This window comes from Xyrauchen texanus, chromosome 13 (genome assembly GCF_025860055.1).
Source record: "Xyrauchen texanus isolate HMW12.3.18 chromosome 13, RBS_HiC_50CHRs, whole genome shotgun sequence".
Classification (NCBI taxonomy): domain Eukaryota; kingdom Metazoa; phylum Chordata; class Actinopteri; order Cypriniformes; family Catostomidae; genus Xyrauchen; species Xyrauchen texanus.
The window spans coordinates 28303730-28322243 of NC_068288.1; the positions used below are offsets into that span (position 1 = coordinate 28303730).

The 18514-nt window shown below is 37.7% G+C and overlaps 1 protein-coding gene across 1 annotated transcript in view; it reads left to right on the forward strand.

The window, feature by feature from the left end:
- LOC127653922 (low-density lipoprotein receptor-related protein 8-like) overlaps positions 1-18514 on the forward strand; it is a 242309-nt gene that overhangs the window by 149101 nt on the left and 74694 nt on the right. The window contains exon 4 of the mRNA XM_052140780.1: positions 6776-6904. Within this exon, the coding sequence (XP_051996740.1) occupies positions 6776-6904 (129 nt within the window). The remainder of the gene's footprint in view (positions 1-6775; positions 6905-18514) is intronic.

Sequence of the window (18514 nt, forward strand, 5' to 3'; positions counted from 1 at the left end):
AGAGCGGTGAACATGGAGTGGTGGTGTCGTAGTGGGCTAAAGCACTAAATTGTTAAGCAGAAGGTTGTCGGTTCGATCCCCACAGCCACCACCATTGTGTCCTTGAGCAAGGCACTTAAATCCAGGTTGCTCCGGGGGGACTGTCCCTGTAATAAGGGCTCTGTAAGTCACTTTGGATAAAAGCGTCTGCCAAATGCATAAATGTAAATGTAATGTAAATGTAAACATAGAGGCATATGAGAGCTCCAGTTTCCCTGTGGAATGTCCACAGAGTGGTGCCAAAAGCTAGTTGTATTTTTAGTTGTAGAGTAAATTATTTAATACAGTCAACAGGAATGCATATTATATTAAACATTCACCCAAACCTGAATCCTAAACCTTACCGTCATTTGTAAATTTCAGAAATCAAACATCTCCCCTCAGCCCACATAGTTTGTCTGCAAATGTTAAAGAGTCACCAGGCAAATTAGCATAGCAATTTCCTGTCAGGTTCAGACATCAGAATTAATCATGCTCCCTCGTACCATACAAAGCGAAATATGACTGGGAGGTTTCACCATGATAAAATCGTGAGTTTCCCCCCCTCCCCACTCAGTAAAGGCGCATTAGCAAGACAGTTAATCAAAATTACATTAGCATATAGTATGGGCACCCTTAGATTATGGTAGCCCACCCCCACTGGAGCAATGGGGAGAGAATAATGAAGAGATCCCAGCATTCCTGCTAATGGGATCAAGATGTTTGCTCTTTAGATGGACTCAGGTCAAAACCTATTTGGTCATAATACCCGAACAGACCAAGACCAAGTGTCCCATCTAATCAGCCACATCAACTTGTTATGTTATGCATTTTGTAGCATAAATCGGAATAATGTCTCCGTGTTCAGTGGAATGGCAGTATAAATGGAATAGAGACAAGTCAATCAACGGAGTGAGACCATTAAGACCACCATGATTCCCCACTGTGATCGGTTATTCAGGCTTTGTTTGCAGCTCTGTCGATCAAGAGGTTTCCGTCACCTCTCCGTTTATCTCCATGTGGGCTAGTGGTATAGCTTATAACATATACATCTCCTGCACTGATTCTGATATGCATGTTGTGAGCATTTCAATGTTATAAATTATGAAAAAGGTCAGTGCTTGGGTATTTGGCATCTGTTTGAGATAATAGCTCTGTTCCGAAGTCTAGTGAGCTGCCTATGGGTCAGCATTTAGGCAAGGCAGCTCACTAGGTTTTGGAACAGACCCTTAGTGTCCCATCTAATCAGACACGTCAACTTGTTAAAAAGCATTTTTGTTGCATAAATCAGAATAATTTCCCTTTGTCTATTGGAATAGCTTTCAATAGATTAGAGACAAGTGGATCAATGGAGTGAGACATTTAAATCCACCCCAATTCCCCACTGTGATCAGTTATCTTTGAGTGTGGCAGTGTCAATAGAGAGGTATAACCCCATTGTTTACCTCTGTGTGTGCTGGTGTAAAAAATAGGGCTGTCAATTTAACATGTTACAGTTCATTAATTTAAAAAATAATGCATTTAATTAAAGAGCTGGTTACCGAGAGCAGGTGGCACAGAATGAGTGGAGCCGTTCAAACAAGACACTTTCTTGCATTCAAAAACAGTGACAGAGTGCAATAGAATGGAACAAAATGCAGTGCTCTTGAAACCTTGATATGGCATCTTTAAACATGGTGCTCATGGCATGAGAAATCCATCTAACAGATGTTTACCTATGCAACAACTAAAAAACAACAGAGACTGAATACGAGAACACTTTCTGTGTATTATTTATTTGACACGTTTTGTATGGAAGTGAACATTACAAAGTAAAAAAAAAAATGGTTAGATATAAGGTCCGTTCTTAAGTATTTGGCATTTGTTTGAGAAATGTTGTGTTTTCTAGAGAAACATTGTGATTGAGAGAGTGTGCAGAAAATGCTGTTATTTCTATGGATTCAAGTAGCCTAAAATTCTAGGATTGTGGTGCAAAGTACTGCTGGCCCTGGCTTCGCTGAACAGAGTAGTATCTGTGGATCAAAAGGTCTCACCAGAAATTACATCAATAGTGGTGTTCCTTTTCATTGGGCAGCGTGTGAGTGCAGCCCTCCGCATTTGCGATTAAAGATATTTCCATGTCCTGAAGGTTTGTACTCTGATTAACAATGACATTCTCAAAGACTAATAAAACTTTCCACACCTAACTTACCCAAGATCTTACCTTGAAGACACAAGTCTTAGTAGCCCAAAGAGAGGGTGCAATTGTCTGGACTAGTGGCCAATCTGGAACCATTCCATGTAATTCCAAAGAAGACAAGGCTGGAAAACCACTCTGTACCCTTAAACCTGCTGGTCTCGAACCTGGAATTAAAAACTTTATAAATGGTGGGCATGATAACTTCCACCACATAATATTTCAAAACAATAACTAATTCTGGTAAGGCTGATGCAAAACAAAACTAGATCCCTTCTATTTTATTCAACAAAGCTGTCTACACTGTATATGCCCAATGCGGCAATATGACACATTTAGTTAACGTACACCCTGTTCCAATGTATATCATGCTAAACAGTTGTTCTTGTCCCTATATTTTCCCCATCCATCTTAACTCATCAAAAATAAATGTCCCTTTTTCAGGACACTGTATTTTAAAGGTAATTTTGTAAAAATCCAAATAACTTTACAGATCTTTATTGTAAGGGGTTTAAACAATGTTTTCCATGCTTGTTCAATGAACCATAAACAATTAATGAACATGCACCTGTGGAACAGTCATTAAGGCACTAAAATCTTACAGACGGTAGGTAATTAAGGTCACAGTTATAAAACTTAGGACACTAAAGAGACCTTTCTACTGACTCTGAAAAACACCAAAAGAAAGACGCCCAGGGTCCATGCTCATCTGCGTTGACATGCCTTAGGCATGCTGCATGGAGGCATGAGGAATGCAGGTGTGGTCAGGGCAATAAATTGCAATGTCCATACTGTGAGATGCCTATGACAGCACTACAGGGAGACATGAAGGACAGCTGATCATCCTCGCAGTGGCAGACCATGTGTAACAATACCTGCACAGGATCAGTACATCTGAATATAAAACCTGCGGGACAAGTACAGGATGGAAACAACTATCCGAGTTACACCAGGAATGCACAATCCCTCCATCAGTGATCAGAATGTCCGCAATAGGCTGAGAGAGGCTGGACTGAGGGCTTGTAGGCCTGTAGTAAGGCAGGTCCTTACCAGACATCACAGGAAACTACGTCACCTATGGGTACAATCCCACCTTTGCTTCAAAAAAAGATTGCTTCACTGATGAGTCGCAGTTTTATCTTACATGGGGTGATGGTCAGACTCACCTGTACTCTGGAGTGGGATCGATTTGGAGGTAGAGGGTCCATCATGTTCTGGGGCGGTGTGTCACAGCATCATTGGACTGAGCTTGTTGTCATTGCAGACAATCTCAACGCTGTGTGGTACCCTTCCTGCAGGCTCATCCTGACATGACCCTCCAGCAAGACAATTACACTAGCCATACTGTTCGTTCTGTGCGTGATTTCCTGCAAGACAGGAATGTCGGTGTTCTGCCATGGCCAGCGAAGAGCCCAGATCTCAATCCCATAGAGCACGTCTGGGGCCGGTTGGATCGGAGGGTGAGGGCTAGGGCCATTCCCAACAGAAATGTCCGGGAACTTGCAAGTGCTTTGGTGGAAGAGTGGGTTAACATCTCACAGTAAGAACTGGCAAATCTGGTGCAGTCCATGAGGAGGAGATGCACTGCAGTACTTAATGCAGCTGGTGGCCACACCAGTTACTGACTGTTACTTTTATTTTGACCCCACTCTTTGTTCAGGGACAAATTATTCCAGTTCTGTTTGTAACATGTTTGTGAAACTTTTCCAGTTTATGTATTAGTTGTTTTTTTATGTTCACATAAATATTTACACATGTTAAGTTTGGTGAAAATAAAAGCAGTTGAAAGTGAGAGGATGTTACTTTTTTGCTGATTTTATAATAAAACATTTTATTTAGGAGAAAATTTGATTTATGCATTTAAATAAACTAAATAACTACCATAGAATCAAATGCAGCTTTCGATGGCATAAAAATGAGCTACATTATAGTATGTGGTTAAATGGTGTCAAAGCAAGCTTTTGTATGTACGATTTTATATATATATATATATCTTTGTAAACACAGATCAGAATGCACTATGCTTGTTCGTGCACAGGTTATGTACTAAAATTATCTGTATTATCATTATTCGTTGTTAGGCCGGTGGAAACACTGGACTGTTTTAAAGAGGTTTGCAGTTCTTCTTCTGCAAAAAGGGGTAAATGAGGCTTAGTGTAACAGAGAGAATGATGCGAGAGAGATTTAGATCCTAGATGTATTGGGCTGTGCTGGTTAGCCCTAATTGCTCTGCCTTTTGGGCACATTTATGGGACTTGTGCAAATACTCGTTCTGATGCAGTTAGGCAAATGAGAGATGACTGATGGAAGACATTCTTATGCTCAGTTAGACACATACACTATTCTCAGCACTCACACAGATGTCTGAATCTAGTTATCTGTGAAACTCATCACTCTGACATTATTGGCTGAAACTGCCTTCCTAATATAATGTGGATTTGCGGGAAGCCAATGATTATTTCTTTGGGTTTACTGATGTGCATCTGAGAAATTTCATTTCCCCAATTTAGATTCACAATATTACACCAGCACCAAGAAAATAATTTACATTATCAGATAAATATGTTAATCTAATCTCATCCACTCCCCATGGTTCTTCCATTATTTCATTTTCCCAGGAGGAATTGGACTGCAGTCAGGGTGAGTTGTGCTGCACACACTGTGCAGGTGGAGCTCTCTCTTATTCTGTTTTCATACAGAAATAAACAGTTTTGGGCCACAACATTAGTCTCTGTCCTCATCATCCTTTCAGTCAGAACTGACCTGTGGTTCTCACTGCCAGAACAAAAGTGATAAGCTCATCACTTTCATACAGTTACATCTGCTGACATTTCATCTAACAAAACAGCGTGGGGGTGTTAATCTGTTGTGTCTTAGTGTTACAGAACATTATGAGATAAAGATATAGAGGTAGTAATTTGTCTAGCTGGTTGATAAGATGGTTGATTGGTAGTAAAAAAAAAAAAATTAATAGCAACAGTAGTATCACTTTTTTTTTCATTGGCTGATGCTGATATCGAGTTCTCATTAATTAACAAGCATTTTTACATGCTACTAAAGGCTATATTATACTACACAACTTGTATTGTATAACGATTTGTTGCCAGGCCGAGTCGTGTTCGTTGGCTCTAGTCAGCAGATTTTTTGCCAGCAGAAGTTGACACATTTTAGAGAAAACCAATTAGTATATGAGAACTGACGATTCCATGTAGTTGGAGGAAACACCGTTTTTTAAATATCATTAAATAATTCCTCGGTTGAATTGGGTGCTAAAATAATGCAGACAGCATGTGCAAAAAAACAACACTATCAGTGGCCGCAATGCATCCTTAGGGAATTTTCCCCTTTACGTTCCACAAGTTTTAAGTACCTAGTTAAGTAGCTTTAAGTCTGATTGTCTGATTGATGAAAGCTGATTATGATGTAGTACTAATCTTTCCGGATGTGGTACCATCGCATAACATGAATAACATGTAGTAGTATTAGGAATTAACTAGAAATCCGACTTTTTGCAGTGTAGGCAAGAGGGAACTGGGAGAGAATGGGCAGTACCTGAAAAGCCCTGTGGGCACAGTAGTTTTTAGAAGTAGGAGAGCAGGGCAAGGAGGAGAGAGAGAATATAAGAGACTGCATTTCCCTGGAGGCTGTGCTATCTTGAGCAGTCAGCCAGACAGTAAGAATGGGTCATTCAGTTTATTCACACACACATGCTGACAAATCCACAAAAACACGCTTACACGCTCATATACAAACACTGTTCAAACAAACCCGTTCTGTCACATACATTCCCCTAGTCACACATGAAAAAGCCTTTCAGTGTTGGCTTAAGCTCTTGCCTTAAATATGACTTTTTCTCTGTCAGTCCCACACCAGAGTTCAGATCCAATATGGCTCCCATAGATGAGAACCAGGCCTTAATTTGAAGAGCCACAATGGCCGTCTACTGATGTAGAGATATCTCAAATGAGGTTCACAGCTGTCTTTTTTTCAATTTCTTCAAAAAGGCTTTACAATATGAGAATCCAGGATGAGACGTGGCATTCATGCTTATGATTATAGATGGGGTTTGTGGGACAATGGGCTGCAGACATAGATTTTAGGTGTCAGAGAAGGTGAGAAGGTCTTCATAAATCTTCTTTTATACAGAGAAAATTGCTTAAAAGGCTGAGAAGAATCTGAGAGAGAGAGAAATCAGTCTGGGTACTATTGATTTGTAGTTCTGTTTCCAGACATGTAAAGATGTATAATTTATGGAGCTGTCTTGGGAATGCTATGTGATCTCATTTAAAACTTGAAAGTGTTTCAATGGGCTTCGGTTTTGATTAACAATATGCCTGGAGAAGATGTCTGTTTTCGTGGCTTCACAATGTGTGTACTTCTAACATTACAATTCAAATAAATTGACTAAATGTTCTCAAAAACTTTATTTCATTAAGCAAAGTAATTAAATGCAATCCTTCTGCTAGAACACTGCATTAACCAGTTATCATTCAGAATTAAAATATTATAAATTGGTTTTAAGCATTGGTTGAAATTTAATCCATAAATATCTGTCATTGTTTCTTTCACTTATGTTTATAGGTCGACATACATGCCCACCAGAGAAGTTTGACTGTGGTAGCTCAACAAGCAAGTGTGTGTCATTGTCATGGCGCTGCGATGGAGAAAGGGACTGTGAAAATGGAGCGGATGAGGAGCAGTGTGCTGCAGGTAAGCTGAAAGAGACAAAGAGAAAATAGCTAAAAATAACTCTAATGCAGTGCTGTATATGTGTGAACATAGTGTGATGAGGTTAAAGGCTGGGTGATAACCCACATATACATACATTTCTGATGATTTTGCCTTTTATATGGCCATTACGTTTTCTGAAGATTATGAGTATTTGTGAGTATGAGGGTGTTAAGACAAATGTTTTAATAGTGTCTCTTATTTAAACTTCAATGGCAAAAATAGTGTTACACTTGTTTTTTGTTTTTTCTCAATTCATTTCCATGAATCAAAACTCTGATTCAACAATTTTCTTGCATCATCACTCAAGATTGTTCAAAGAAGTAGCAACGTGATATTTTTCACATATAAAAATATTTAGTAAATTAAACTGTATTTCTATATTTTTTTAAATGTGTGCACATAAAGGAACATTATTAAATATCATTCTTACTTGAATAATAAAGCATTAAAACCCCTTTACCATTTTTATCTTTTTCGTTACTGTGTTTTATGTCTTGCTTTAATGATTTCCAATGTAATTGGCAACAATGTCTGTTTGGTTGAAAGGATGGTTCACGTTATTGAACAAAATCACAATTTTTTAAACAATTTCAGAATAAACGCATACATTTAGAGGTATCAAATATCATGCAAAGGCCGATAATTGTTAAGATATCATTTTTTTTAGCCACAGTACATTGCCTAGCCTTGGTGGGTATACTGTAGGTAGTTGTGTTTGTTTGTGTTGAGTTGATTGTGTTAGGCACATGAAACACAAAGATGTTTGATGTTACCTTAGGTGACAGTCTTTTCATGATTTCTTTCTGATGTGAAGGATATATATTGTAGAATGCTCTGTATATATTGGAATTCTGCTTACACACACACACAGTCTTTTCCTTTCTCTCTACCTCCCTCTCTCACAAACACTCACAAATATACAATAATCTGGCTGCCAAACATACGTATTTCAATTTTCTCTAAAATTATAAACTAATATTGATTTTGCTTTGCTCGATGACATGCAACCTATGGGAGCATTGATTCTCCTACTACCTTCCTTATGGAGAGATTATTTGTCATACACTTGGCCTTTTAAAGCCATTTGTCCATGATTGAGCCATGTTGATAATCATAACAGCATTATCTTAAACTCCTGATGTACTGCTGAAGGGGTCAGAGATGAAAGCAAACTTGGCATTTTAACATGGTTTCCAGTGTGATAAATATACAGCTAAGCAAATGGGTATTTGCAGGTTTGATGACCATGTCTAAATATTTTCCTAGCAGCACACTCAATACCCTTATTATTATTATTTATTGGGCTACAATACCATTTTGACATTTTCTTCTAATTCAGTTCTGACCAGTTTTAGAAATGTATGTAAAATTCGTAAAAGGCTTGCGTTTCACTATTTTGACAAGTTTTTAAGAAATTACTTTGAATAGAGTAAAAAAGTTTTTATGTCAAGTAAATATGTTAAATGTGTTCAGTTAAATGTAATTAAACCTATTTAGACTCCTTTATTATAAATACAATAAAATCAATATTTGAGTTCTATGAATTCAATATTTTACTAAACTACAGTTGTGTATATGTATGTAAAATTGTTTATGTTTTGGAAGCTCACATAGAGAGAGAGAGAGAGAGAGAGAGAGAGCATCCAAGAAGTCATTTTACCCCTAATTTAATTTCAATTGCTGATTGTTCATAATCTTACAAAGATGAAGAGTTTGTTTAAAATGTGCATTTTTGTTTGCTAAGAAGCTGTGCACATGTGTCAAGAATTTACAGATTGAAGTATTGCAATAATTTTTTAAATTTCAATGACTTCTGGCTAACAGCATGCTTTTTAGAAAAGGAAATATGTAGTCACACTGGGACATTCACACTGTGATTTTCAGCAACAAAGCAAACAAAAGGCATTCATTTTCATTTACAGTTGATTATTAAAATGTGACTTGAGCAACAGTGACAATTGGAGATGCATTTTGGGTGTGTCCAGCGATGCGACAAATTTGAGAATGGTTAAACTTGCAAATGAGCAGTGACATGATTTGGCGACTGCCAATGAGAGTGAAGATGTTGGAGCGCACATAGTTTTATTGCCAGTATGATCACCTGATCAATGCTGGATCTAACTGTACTTAGAGGCAGATCACGGGAGCTCCACTCAGTGCACTTGAACTAGTAGTTACTGCATTGCTGCTCATTGGATAAAGTTAAACCAGCCTAATCTCATGAACGTTATATGACTCTGGTGAAATAACCACTGAGGGGTGGTAAAAGCAAGTTAAATGTTCTCCCAAAAAGGGAGGTTTTTAAGATTAATGTTCTATAGAGTCTTAAATGACCAAAACCTGCCTCCATAACCTTAACCTTTAACTGAAACCTAACCGATAGTGTCATAAAAAGCAAATGTGAGATGATGCAGCATTAAACGTAAAAATCTCTTATTTTTCTAGTTTTTAATAAACATAACCGACCCTACCGTACACCCTTCATCTAAACCTAAAAGATAGTGTCATGAAAGCAAATATGAGGTAAACAAAATGCAATAGCTGAAGCAACCACGTAATTTTGTGGCACTTCTACACTTTCTGATCACATGCTCTTGAAAAAGCTTATGTAATGCGAGCATTAAAATGCATGGCCTTTGAAATCATGCATTATAGTATAGAAATCATGCATTATTTTAATTCATACAGTATGATAGTGTTGGAAACAGAGCATGAAGTGTGTATGAAGTGTTAATCTAGCATTTTGCTCGTGATTTGAAAAAGGTTTAGTTATAGTATCATGATTCTATTAGACCAGGTTTCGTTAAACCCTGCTTAACTTTGTTGCATCACCAATGGTGGCTGTTGCCCATGTTTTTCTGAAATTAGTGAATTGTTTATATATATATTTTTTCTCAAATTTGTGCTCATAAGCTCATTTTTATTATCTTTTAAATATTTCAGTGTTTTTGTTTTGTGCTTTATTGTAATTGGAGTTTAATTAGCACAGTCAGATTTCTGTCATGCTGTGGGTGATATTACCTTTGAGAAATCTGATCTCTCTCTCTATCTCTCTCTCTCTCTCTCTCTCTCTCTCTCTCTCTCTCTCTCTATCTTGTTCTGTGACCCACCCTCCAACCTCTGCGACTCATTGCACATCTATAGAGATTAATGTACTGCTAGACAAGTGCTAGCATTCCCATTCTAGTCCTTCATGGATTGAAAACAGAGTGCTATATTGTCAGAAGACAGATATATCAAGTAGGACTGTCCCACACCTGACTTTGAGTGGCAGCATTAATACTTGGATGTATCTGATTCTACCAACTCAATATTCAATACCAACTGATTTGACCTACTTTAAACTCTCTCACTGATTCTTTCATCGGCCCAAAACATGAATTTAAAGTTACACTTGGCTCAGCAAAGTTCAGAGGACGGTCACGTTTGCTGTGTGCATAGCTGCTAGCACTGAAACTTGAAGGTGTTTACTACTACTACTTGACTAGAATCTCATCTTTGGTGTAGCTAGCTTGGCTGCATACCAGACCCTATTCAATCAATTAAGATTGAATGTGAATTAAGACATTATAAGTTACGTGAACATTTTCGATTTTAAATTGACGTGCTGTATAACAGGTTTGGCTGCAGGTTTCCAGTGAAATGTCCAGCTGGGGGCACCAAAATAAAGTAAAATGGTGCCGTATTCAGATGAGGTTTTAAGGGGAATTTTAGATGGATGTTTTTAAAACATATCTCGCAAACCTAAAACTTTTGCCTAAACCCAACCATTAGTGTTTTAAAATATAAATGAGACATTTAAAAAGACACCCATACCTTATCAGTGTCTAAACCTAATGATTAGAAGCTAAATTAAAAATAAACTTTTCTGAACCAACCACATCATTTCGAGCTGCTTCTGTGACTCTGTAATGTCACATTTTAGCTTGAGTTTATGGCTGGACTTGAAACATGGTCCGCTGACTCGAAGTCCAATGACCTAAGCTTATCTTGTAGGAATATGTGTACATATGTTGGTGGGTCTGTAATACAAGCATTAAAATGCATTGTTTTTTCAATAGATACGTAAAAGTGTGTGGATATCATAAAATAGCAGGGTCTGAGTAATAGAGAGAAAATAAGTTATAAATCATAATCAGCCATTAATGTCATGATTTGAGTGAAAGTGAATAAAACACACAATTGTTGTAGCACCTCTAGTGTTCACTTAAATTTCTTTGTTATACGCTACCAGAAGTTAGAGGGCAGCACAGAGTCGTGTGTTTTCAGGACATCTACTCTGAAGGATAAATAAGAAGAAAAACTGAGGATCCATCATTAGAGGAAGCAAGAACAACAACAACAACATTATAGAGAAGGATATGTTCTTCGACTACTGCTTGACAGTACAGCACAACTGTGCATATTGCCACCTAGTGGACTCGTCTATCTCATCAGTCAACCTTGAGCATGTGCGTTTGTCCACGGACATTCCTTATGATGAAAATTACGTCACGCAGATTGTGCGCGGACAGTCACAGAACGCGAACAGACGAAGTATACTTTGGGCTTTAGAATGCCATAATCTAGAAAGCATTAAAATACTTAGCTCACAAATAATCAGTTTTTAATGAGATTGAACTCATATATGGAATATTTTTATCAGTGCTTTTAAGTATTGAATACAATTTATTTAAAATCATGCACCATCTTAGATTGATTTTTTCACTGAGCTCATCGCAATGCATTCTGGTATTACTGGCAGTCTTCTCCATGAAAGATACATGAGGTAACTTAGAAGGCAGCATATTGTCTACTTTTTGTATCAGTCATTATGTAAGGAGAATGCTTGTGATGCCTTTAAATGTTCTCTAGATAGGCAGCTCACTAGATTTTGGTTAGAGAAATTCATCATTTCCTCAAGCGATATTCAGAGGCGCTAGATGCTGCTCAACCAGAATATCTATTTATCTGATTATATCAGTATACAAAGGATTATTACAGACAGCTAATGTGATTAGAGCAAATAATACATCTGTTTTCATGTAAAGTTTAATTACATCTCCGATAGGCCAATGTTGCACAAAGTGTAAGCTTCCCTGTATTTTAGATATTTAATCATGCAATGTTGTTGCTGCTTTGTGTCTCTTATTTCCTGGATGATATTGAAACTAATAAATTCAGAGATTTACAGCTTGCTGTTGGATACATGTAGGTCCCTTGATTGAAGCAAACAGGAAATTGATGCTTTTTGAGGCAATCGCATGACTCCTAGTGAAATTAGAGATTGAATCAGTAGCTTTTTGATAATGCCAAAATGAATGTTTGTTCTGTTTCTTCTCTACAAGTTCCCTAGTGAGGTTTGAAAGAGAGGTATTAGGTAAAAATAAATAGATCAAGTGGTTCATTAATCATTATTACACTGTCAAACATTTTGCCGTTATCATTATAACACAATCATTTCTGTCATTTTTCTTGATTCTATTAGTTTTCAGACTTTCAGGTCAGTCTGCAGTAGTTAATTTAAAAGTGGTTGAAAATGTGCAATGAATTGTTCACCCCAAAATGTTTTTCCATACAATGAAAGTGAAGGGTGTCTGAAGCTGTCAGTCCCTTGTCAGAAGGGTGTCCCCACATTATGCCTAACATCTCCTTTTTGAATTTCATGAAAGATATAAACTTTATTTGGAATGATATGACAGTAAGTAAATGATGACGGAATTTTCATTTTTGGGTGAACTTAACTCAACACCACTTTAATGTGGTATTGTTTTATTCTGTGACAGAATAGTTTGCATGCACATGCCTTGCGATCTGTACAGTGACACTCTTGCCCTTTTTTACAAGTCAGTTTGTTATGTGGGAAAAACTGCACAGCCAGTATGGGAATACTGGCTGTACTCACCACACAGTTGCATATGCTGAGCTGTTTGCACCTGTGTAATGCCAGACGTTATGCTGAACCCCTCATATCCCCTGACAATAGCCTTATATTTCTCTTTTATCTGTACTGCCATTTGCTAATCCACCCAGAGATAATGCTGCTGTCCCTGATCAAGCTATAGCTGCACTTCAGCAGGTGGGAAAATGCCACAAACAGCTGCAGGCATGCTGCAGTTGGGCTTGTCCAGAGTTCAGTGCTTTAAATGAATTTGTTACACAGAGGGGTCAATCATTTCCCCTACTAGATATTAGCTGTTTGGACCATTTCAACTCACTGTCTGTCAGTCATTTCCATAGTGAAAAGACAACCTGTGTAGTTGTTACCTTGAGGAAATAGTCTACCTGATCTGGCCCATACAATTACAACCGCAATTCCGGAAAAGTTGGGACATTATGGAAAATGCTAATTTAAAAAAGGAGTGATTTGTATATTCTGTTCAACCTGTGCTATATTGAAAGCACTTCAACAAAAAACATTGTGAATTTATTTTTTTATTATTATTATTTATTTTAATATGTAGGCTTCACTGGTGTAAGCCTATTTATTTCAGTTATTTCAGTCATATTTATTTATTTATTTGACTTGAATAAAACCATTTCAATTAGATGTTATCACATGAAGTAAAATTAAAGGTGTTTTTCCTTCTAATCCCCACGCTGAACCATGATGAACCATGTTAAGGGCATACAGAATAACTGCCATGAACTATAATGAGTTATGTCATATTTCACCACAAAATCCAAAGAAAGAAATATAATTCTAAATACTGTAACTGTGAAAGAAAGGATATATTATTTAAATTGTGAATTATTTATACTGAAATGTTACCCTGACATGTTTTCGTGAGATTCACTTAACTCCTTGTCCTCTTAAAAAATGCTAAATCCTCATTTCCTTACATTGTGCCCGCTGGCACTGTTGTCAGCACTGGGGAAGAGTTTTATGATGAGAAACTAGCCCAAAGCATCGCAGTCTTTAGCTGCCTCAGTATTTTTGTGGCATCTTATCCCCTCAGCTCAGTATATAATGGTTATAGTCCCTCTTTCCCTAGAGGAGAGCAGTCTCTCTCAAAAGAGATACTATTATATTATGAGCTGATGGAGGACGGACAACGATGAACGTACCATTAACTCTGTGCTGACTTAGTGCTGCAGGGCATTTTCCTGGTGTAGCATGAGCCTCAGATCTTAAGCTGTCCCTGGTGGATTGCTCTGAGTGATGGGGGGTGGTCATTGAAATTGTGTGTAATATTTTGTGAGTAAGTATGGTGCTGAAGGAGTTCCCTCTATGGAAAGGGGTGTATTAACTGTTTTATACATTGCTTTTAAAGGTGTACAATTTGTATGTATTTATTTCATGTTAAATGCACCTATCCCAGTTTAAAGCAATGTTCTGAGTTAAGCTCAATCAACAGCATTTTTTGGCATAATGTTGATTACCATAGAAAATTGTGTAAACTCATTCTTCGTTTATTTAAAAAAAATGGCTAGGTTTGTTAGGCACTTTCAATGGAAGATTTTTGTTACAGCAAATTGGAATTTTTTCTGCTCTCTATTGTTTGCCTGTGTGTGGTTCAAGGTCACAGAGATCTTGTTAATGTAAAGCCTTATCTACTATCTGTCTGTTGTTGGACTGAGGAATGAGTAGTTGAATTTGGTCTGTGGGATTCAATTGACCTGCTTTGAGCTTTTCTTTTCTGCTCTTTTAAATTCTATTCACCATCGTCCATGTCCTTTACAGGAGATACCATAAAAATTCACATAGCACAGATATATATTAGCAGCCATTGAATGATGAAAGTCAGTCCGGCTCTGAGCTGCGTGTACATTCTTTCTGCAATGTGCTCTTTTACGTCTCTATAAAATTAAATGGATTTCCACCTTTCCCAATATAACCTTATGTTTTTATCTGTCAAAAAGTTGCTGATTTCACCCTACCTGTGTCTGTTTTGTCACTATCAAAACAAGAGAAGCGATTGTGAAGATCGATCTATATCTAATATAGCCACAAAAAAGGCTATATCCATGTTTTGATGATGAATTACAGTGATGAGCTGACCTACAAATTTCTTCTCCGTCCAGGTGGTCTCAGATTGTTTTGGTATGGATCTCAGTGAGATTGCCATGTTCATGTATACAAAACAAGCCAAGAATGCACAAGGTTCTGAAATAATAGTGAAAACACCCTAGGATGTGATTCAAGGATTAACTTTACCTTGTGAAAGTGTGTGATTGTGTATTTATCCAATCGAGGCTTGTCGGAGAACATGTATGGCCATATGTAGCTTTCAGTGAGTTAAGAAATTACATTCAATAAAAAGACACTTTTGTGACTCTGAGCTGATTGGTTTGATTTTCATTCTATCTGGAATGTGGCAGTATTGTCTTTGTGCACTGATGTATCATAAGGCTTTACATGTATGTGTTCTGTTGGTCTTTGAGAGTATGTTTTTTAAGCTGGTGTCTACATCACGGGATGAGCATATCCATTCCTGCATATCTTGTCCCTCTAGAGAAAAGCAGGGTCAGCCAATCCAATACCCCTTGCTTTGAGTAAACACAACCTTCCATCCTATACGCTATACACACAAGCAAGACCCAATCACTACTTCTATTAAAAACATGCTACGTTTGATGTCTTCCTTGACCTTGTGAGTAGAGAAATTATGTAGCATAGATAACATCAATCAGTATTTGATGAAGAATTTCCACATCAATGTCAAAGTTGTCAGATGATAACAAGCCTATTTTCAGCTTGATACTGTATGTTATTTTTCCCTTTCACCATGGCTATTTAATAATCATTGAAGAGACGTTTGAGTGGCTGACAGGAGGTACTGAGGTTCTTTCCTAATCTTTCCTGTTGATTTGTTTATTTTAGCCAATTAGATGCTTGATAGCTAATCAGTTTTGCCAAAAATACAATTGGCAGTATATCTCATAGTCCATTATTATAATTGGCTTTAAAAGCACTGCGTGTAGGTGGCAAAAATATGAAATACAAATCAGCTAAAGTGCAATGAACAATGAGAATGACCTTTCTGTGAACAGCACAAATAACATTGATTTTGAGTCCAGGCAATACAATGTTGATAATGTTACCATTTTGAAGGTGAAAGTGTTTTATGAGCCCCAGTTGCTCTTTGCAAATAGTTTGCATATTGACACAAAGTCACCAACAGTTAGGATCAATTCCTCTCTTTTCCTATTTGCTTAAACATGCTCACATTCATATAAACCATTTCAAATCCTTTTACAAAACTAGCCCCCATGAATGTAATGCCCAGTTGCTGTACAGCGCTTCAGGATGCTTATTCCAGTAGGGTGGGTGACCCCATTAAAGAATGGACAGCTGCTTGCTACAGCACAGTTAAGCCCTTTTAGTGTCTGTCGCCATAGTGGGGCTTAAGTGTGAACCTCAGGTGATCTGAAACAGTTGAATCAGTGAGGTCATTAAGCAGACAGCAACACAGAATGGCTCAGTGCCTGTGCTACATTTGCTATAAACCTCAAATGAGAATTACTGGAAGTCGGATTCAGTCAATTTACTGTAATTTTACCTTATGCCTCATTTTCCTGTCTTTTTCTCCTTGGATGAATTAGATGTGATAGAGCTGTTCAGTCATGAAGTCAATTTGTAGGCCAACCCGGAAGGCCAATTCACCATGATATCCTTTCTTTGGAATTTCCTGTGGGTTTTTAGAAAAGCGGTTTTATATTTATTGGTAAAATAATGCCTGTGGTTAAAATTTCTCGAAGATACTATTGATGGTTTGCTCTGCAACATAAATGGCACACATTCCTACATCAAATGTGATGTTTTGTACTTGTAGCGCTTCTGTTTTGAGAAAAAATTACAAACAGCTGTTTTTTCTGGGTCAAAAAAGACCTGGTAGAGTACTCTAGATATACAGCACCTCCCTTTTGATTCTAAACGTGAACAATGCCATTTTGTAGGTTTGCTTTCCAAACAAAAAACTTTTTTAAAATAGCTTTTCATCTGAAAAAGCACCACCTAGAATGTTTGTTAATGTGTAACAATACTTTAACAGTAGTAAAACCTTCATTTTGAGTAAAAAAATTAAAGATAATCAGAATACTTACAAGGTTTATCTGTTTGATACAAATACAAATACATAAAAAAATATTATTTCAGAATATAAACGTTTCCCTGGCAGACGAAAATTTTGCGAAAAATCCCATAGACTTCCACTGCAAAGGTCCCTATGCATATCTAGGGATCAGGTAAGGCTAATAAGCAGCCATCTTGCAACCATTTTGTAATACCCTTATAATGCCCCTGTAATCACCCAAAAAACCTAAAAAAGATCATATCAAAATAAATTTTTTTACTTGTTCATTTATTTATTGTTGTGGAGAATCTTAAGGCATTTTGACCAAATGCAATATTTAGATTCGTTTTTCATAATTTTTTACTCTTAAGCGCTTCAAAACGACTCGAACATAACAATAGGGAACATAAGTTGCTAACAAGTTGCTGCATATGGACTACAAAAGATGTCTGATTCATCAAGTATGTGAACACAGACACAGGTAGTTGTAGTCCTTATTAAGCAAATTTCCCACAGGCTCAAAATACACTTTGGAGATGTAACTGTGACGAGGAGGAGGGCGTGGCGATTAGGATAAGGGTCAGCCAGAGATGCCGATTGGAGAGAGAGAGAGAGAGATTCACGCGCCCGCGCTGCATGTGTTTCAGTTCGTTTATCTTGTATGTTGTTTTAAGTTCATTTATATCATTAAACCTTTATGTTGACTGTTCAGCCGGTATCCAACTCCTCCTTGCCTGTCCATGAACTGTTACAGTGGTGCCAAAACCTGGGAGGGAGGACGGATAATGGACAGCCGGAGACGCTGGTTCGGTAGAGCTAGAGATATGCACGTGGCTGAATTGCATATGTGTCTGTGTTTGTTAAAGTTTGTTTTAAGTTTAGTTTCTCATTAAAACTTTGTTATTGTTCAGCCAGTTCCTGCCTCCTCCTTGCCCATGCATATACTGTTACAGTAACATTGTGTAATTTATGTTGTAGAGAAAACCTGAAAGTCTCTTTATGTAATTCTTACCACAGACCTTATTTTACTCATAAAATGAAAACCGCTATTCTAAAAGCCCTTTTGCAATCTTTGAGGGAACCCCAAATGGCTTGAAATCTCTTCCAGACTACAAACTGAATGAAGCTTTATTCTCTCTGATTGGAAAAATTTAAAATTTAAATTTTTTATTGATTGGTATGTCTGAGTTTTGTAAGGCCTTCAAGGTGTATGATTCTGTTTGAATAAACTCCCCTCCTCTTCTTTCCAGATGCCAAGGCCTGTCCGGCTAAAGAGTTCCAGTGTCGTAACCGTCTATGCTTGGCTCCAACGTTTGTCTGCGATGGGGACGATGACTGTGGTGATGGCAGCGATGAGGAGAAGTGCACAGCAGCCACCGCCAGCACCTGCGGCCCACACGAGTTCCGCTGCAATGACTCAGAGTGTATCCCAGCACCGTGGAGCTGCGACGGAGACCCCGACTGCAGGGACAAGTCGGATGAGTCTCTGGAGAGGTGTAGTCGCAGGATGGAACCTCAGAAGCCCCAATGCCCTGCAGGAGAGTTCCGCTGCAGGAGCGGAGAGTGCATTCACCTCAACTGGAAATGTGACGGA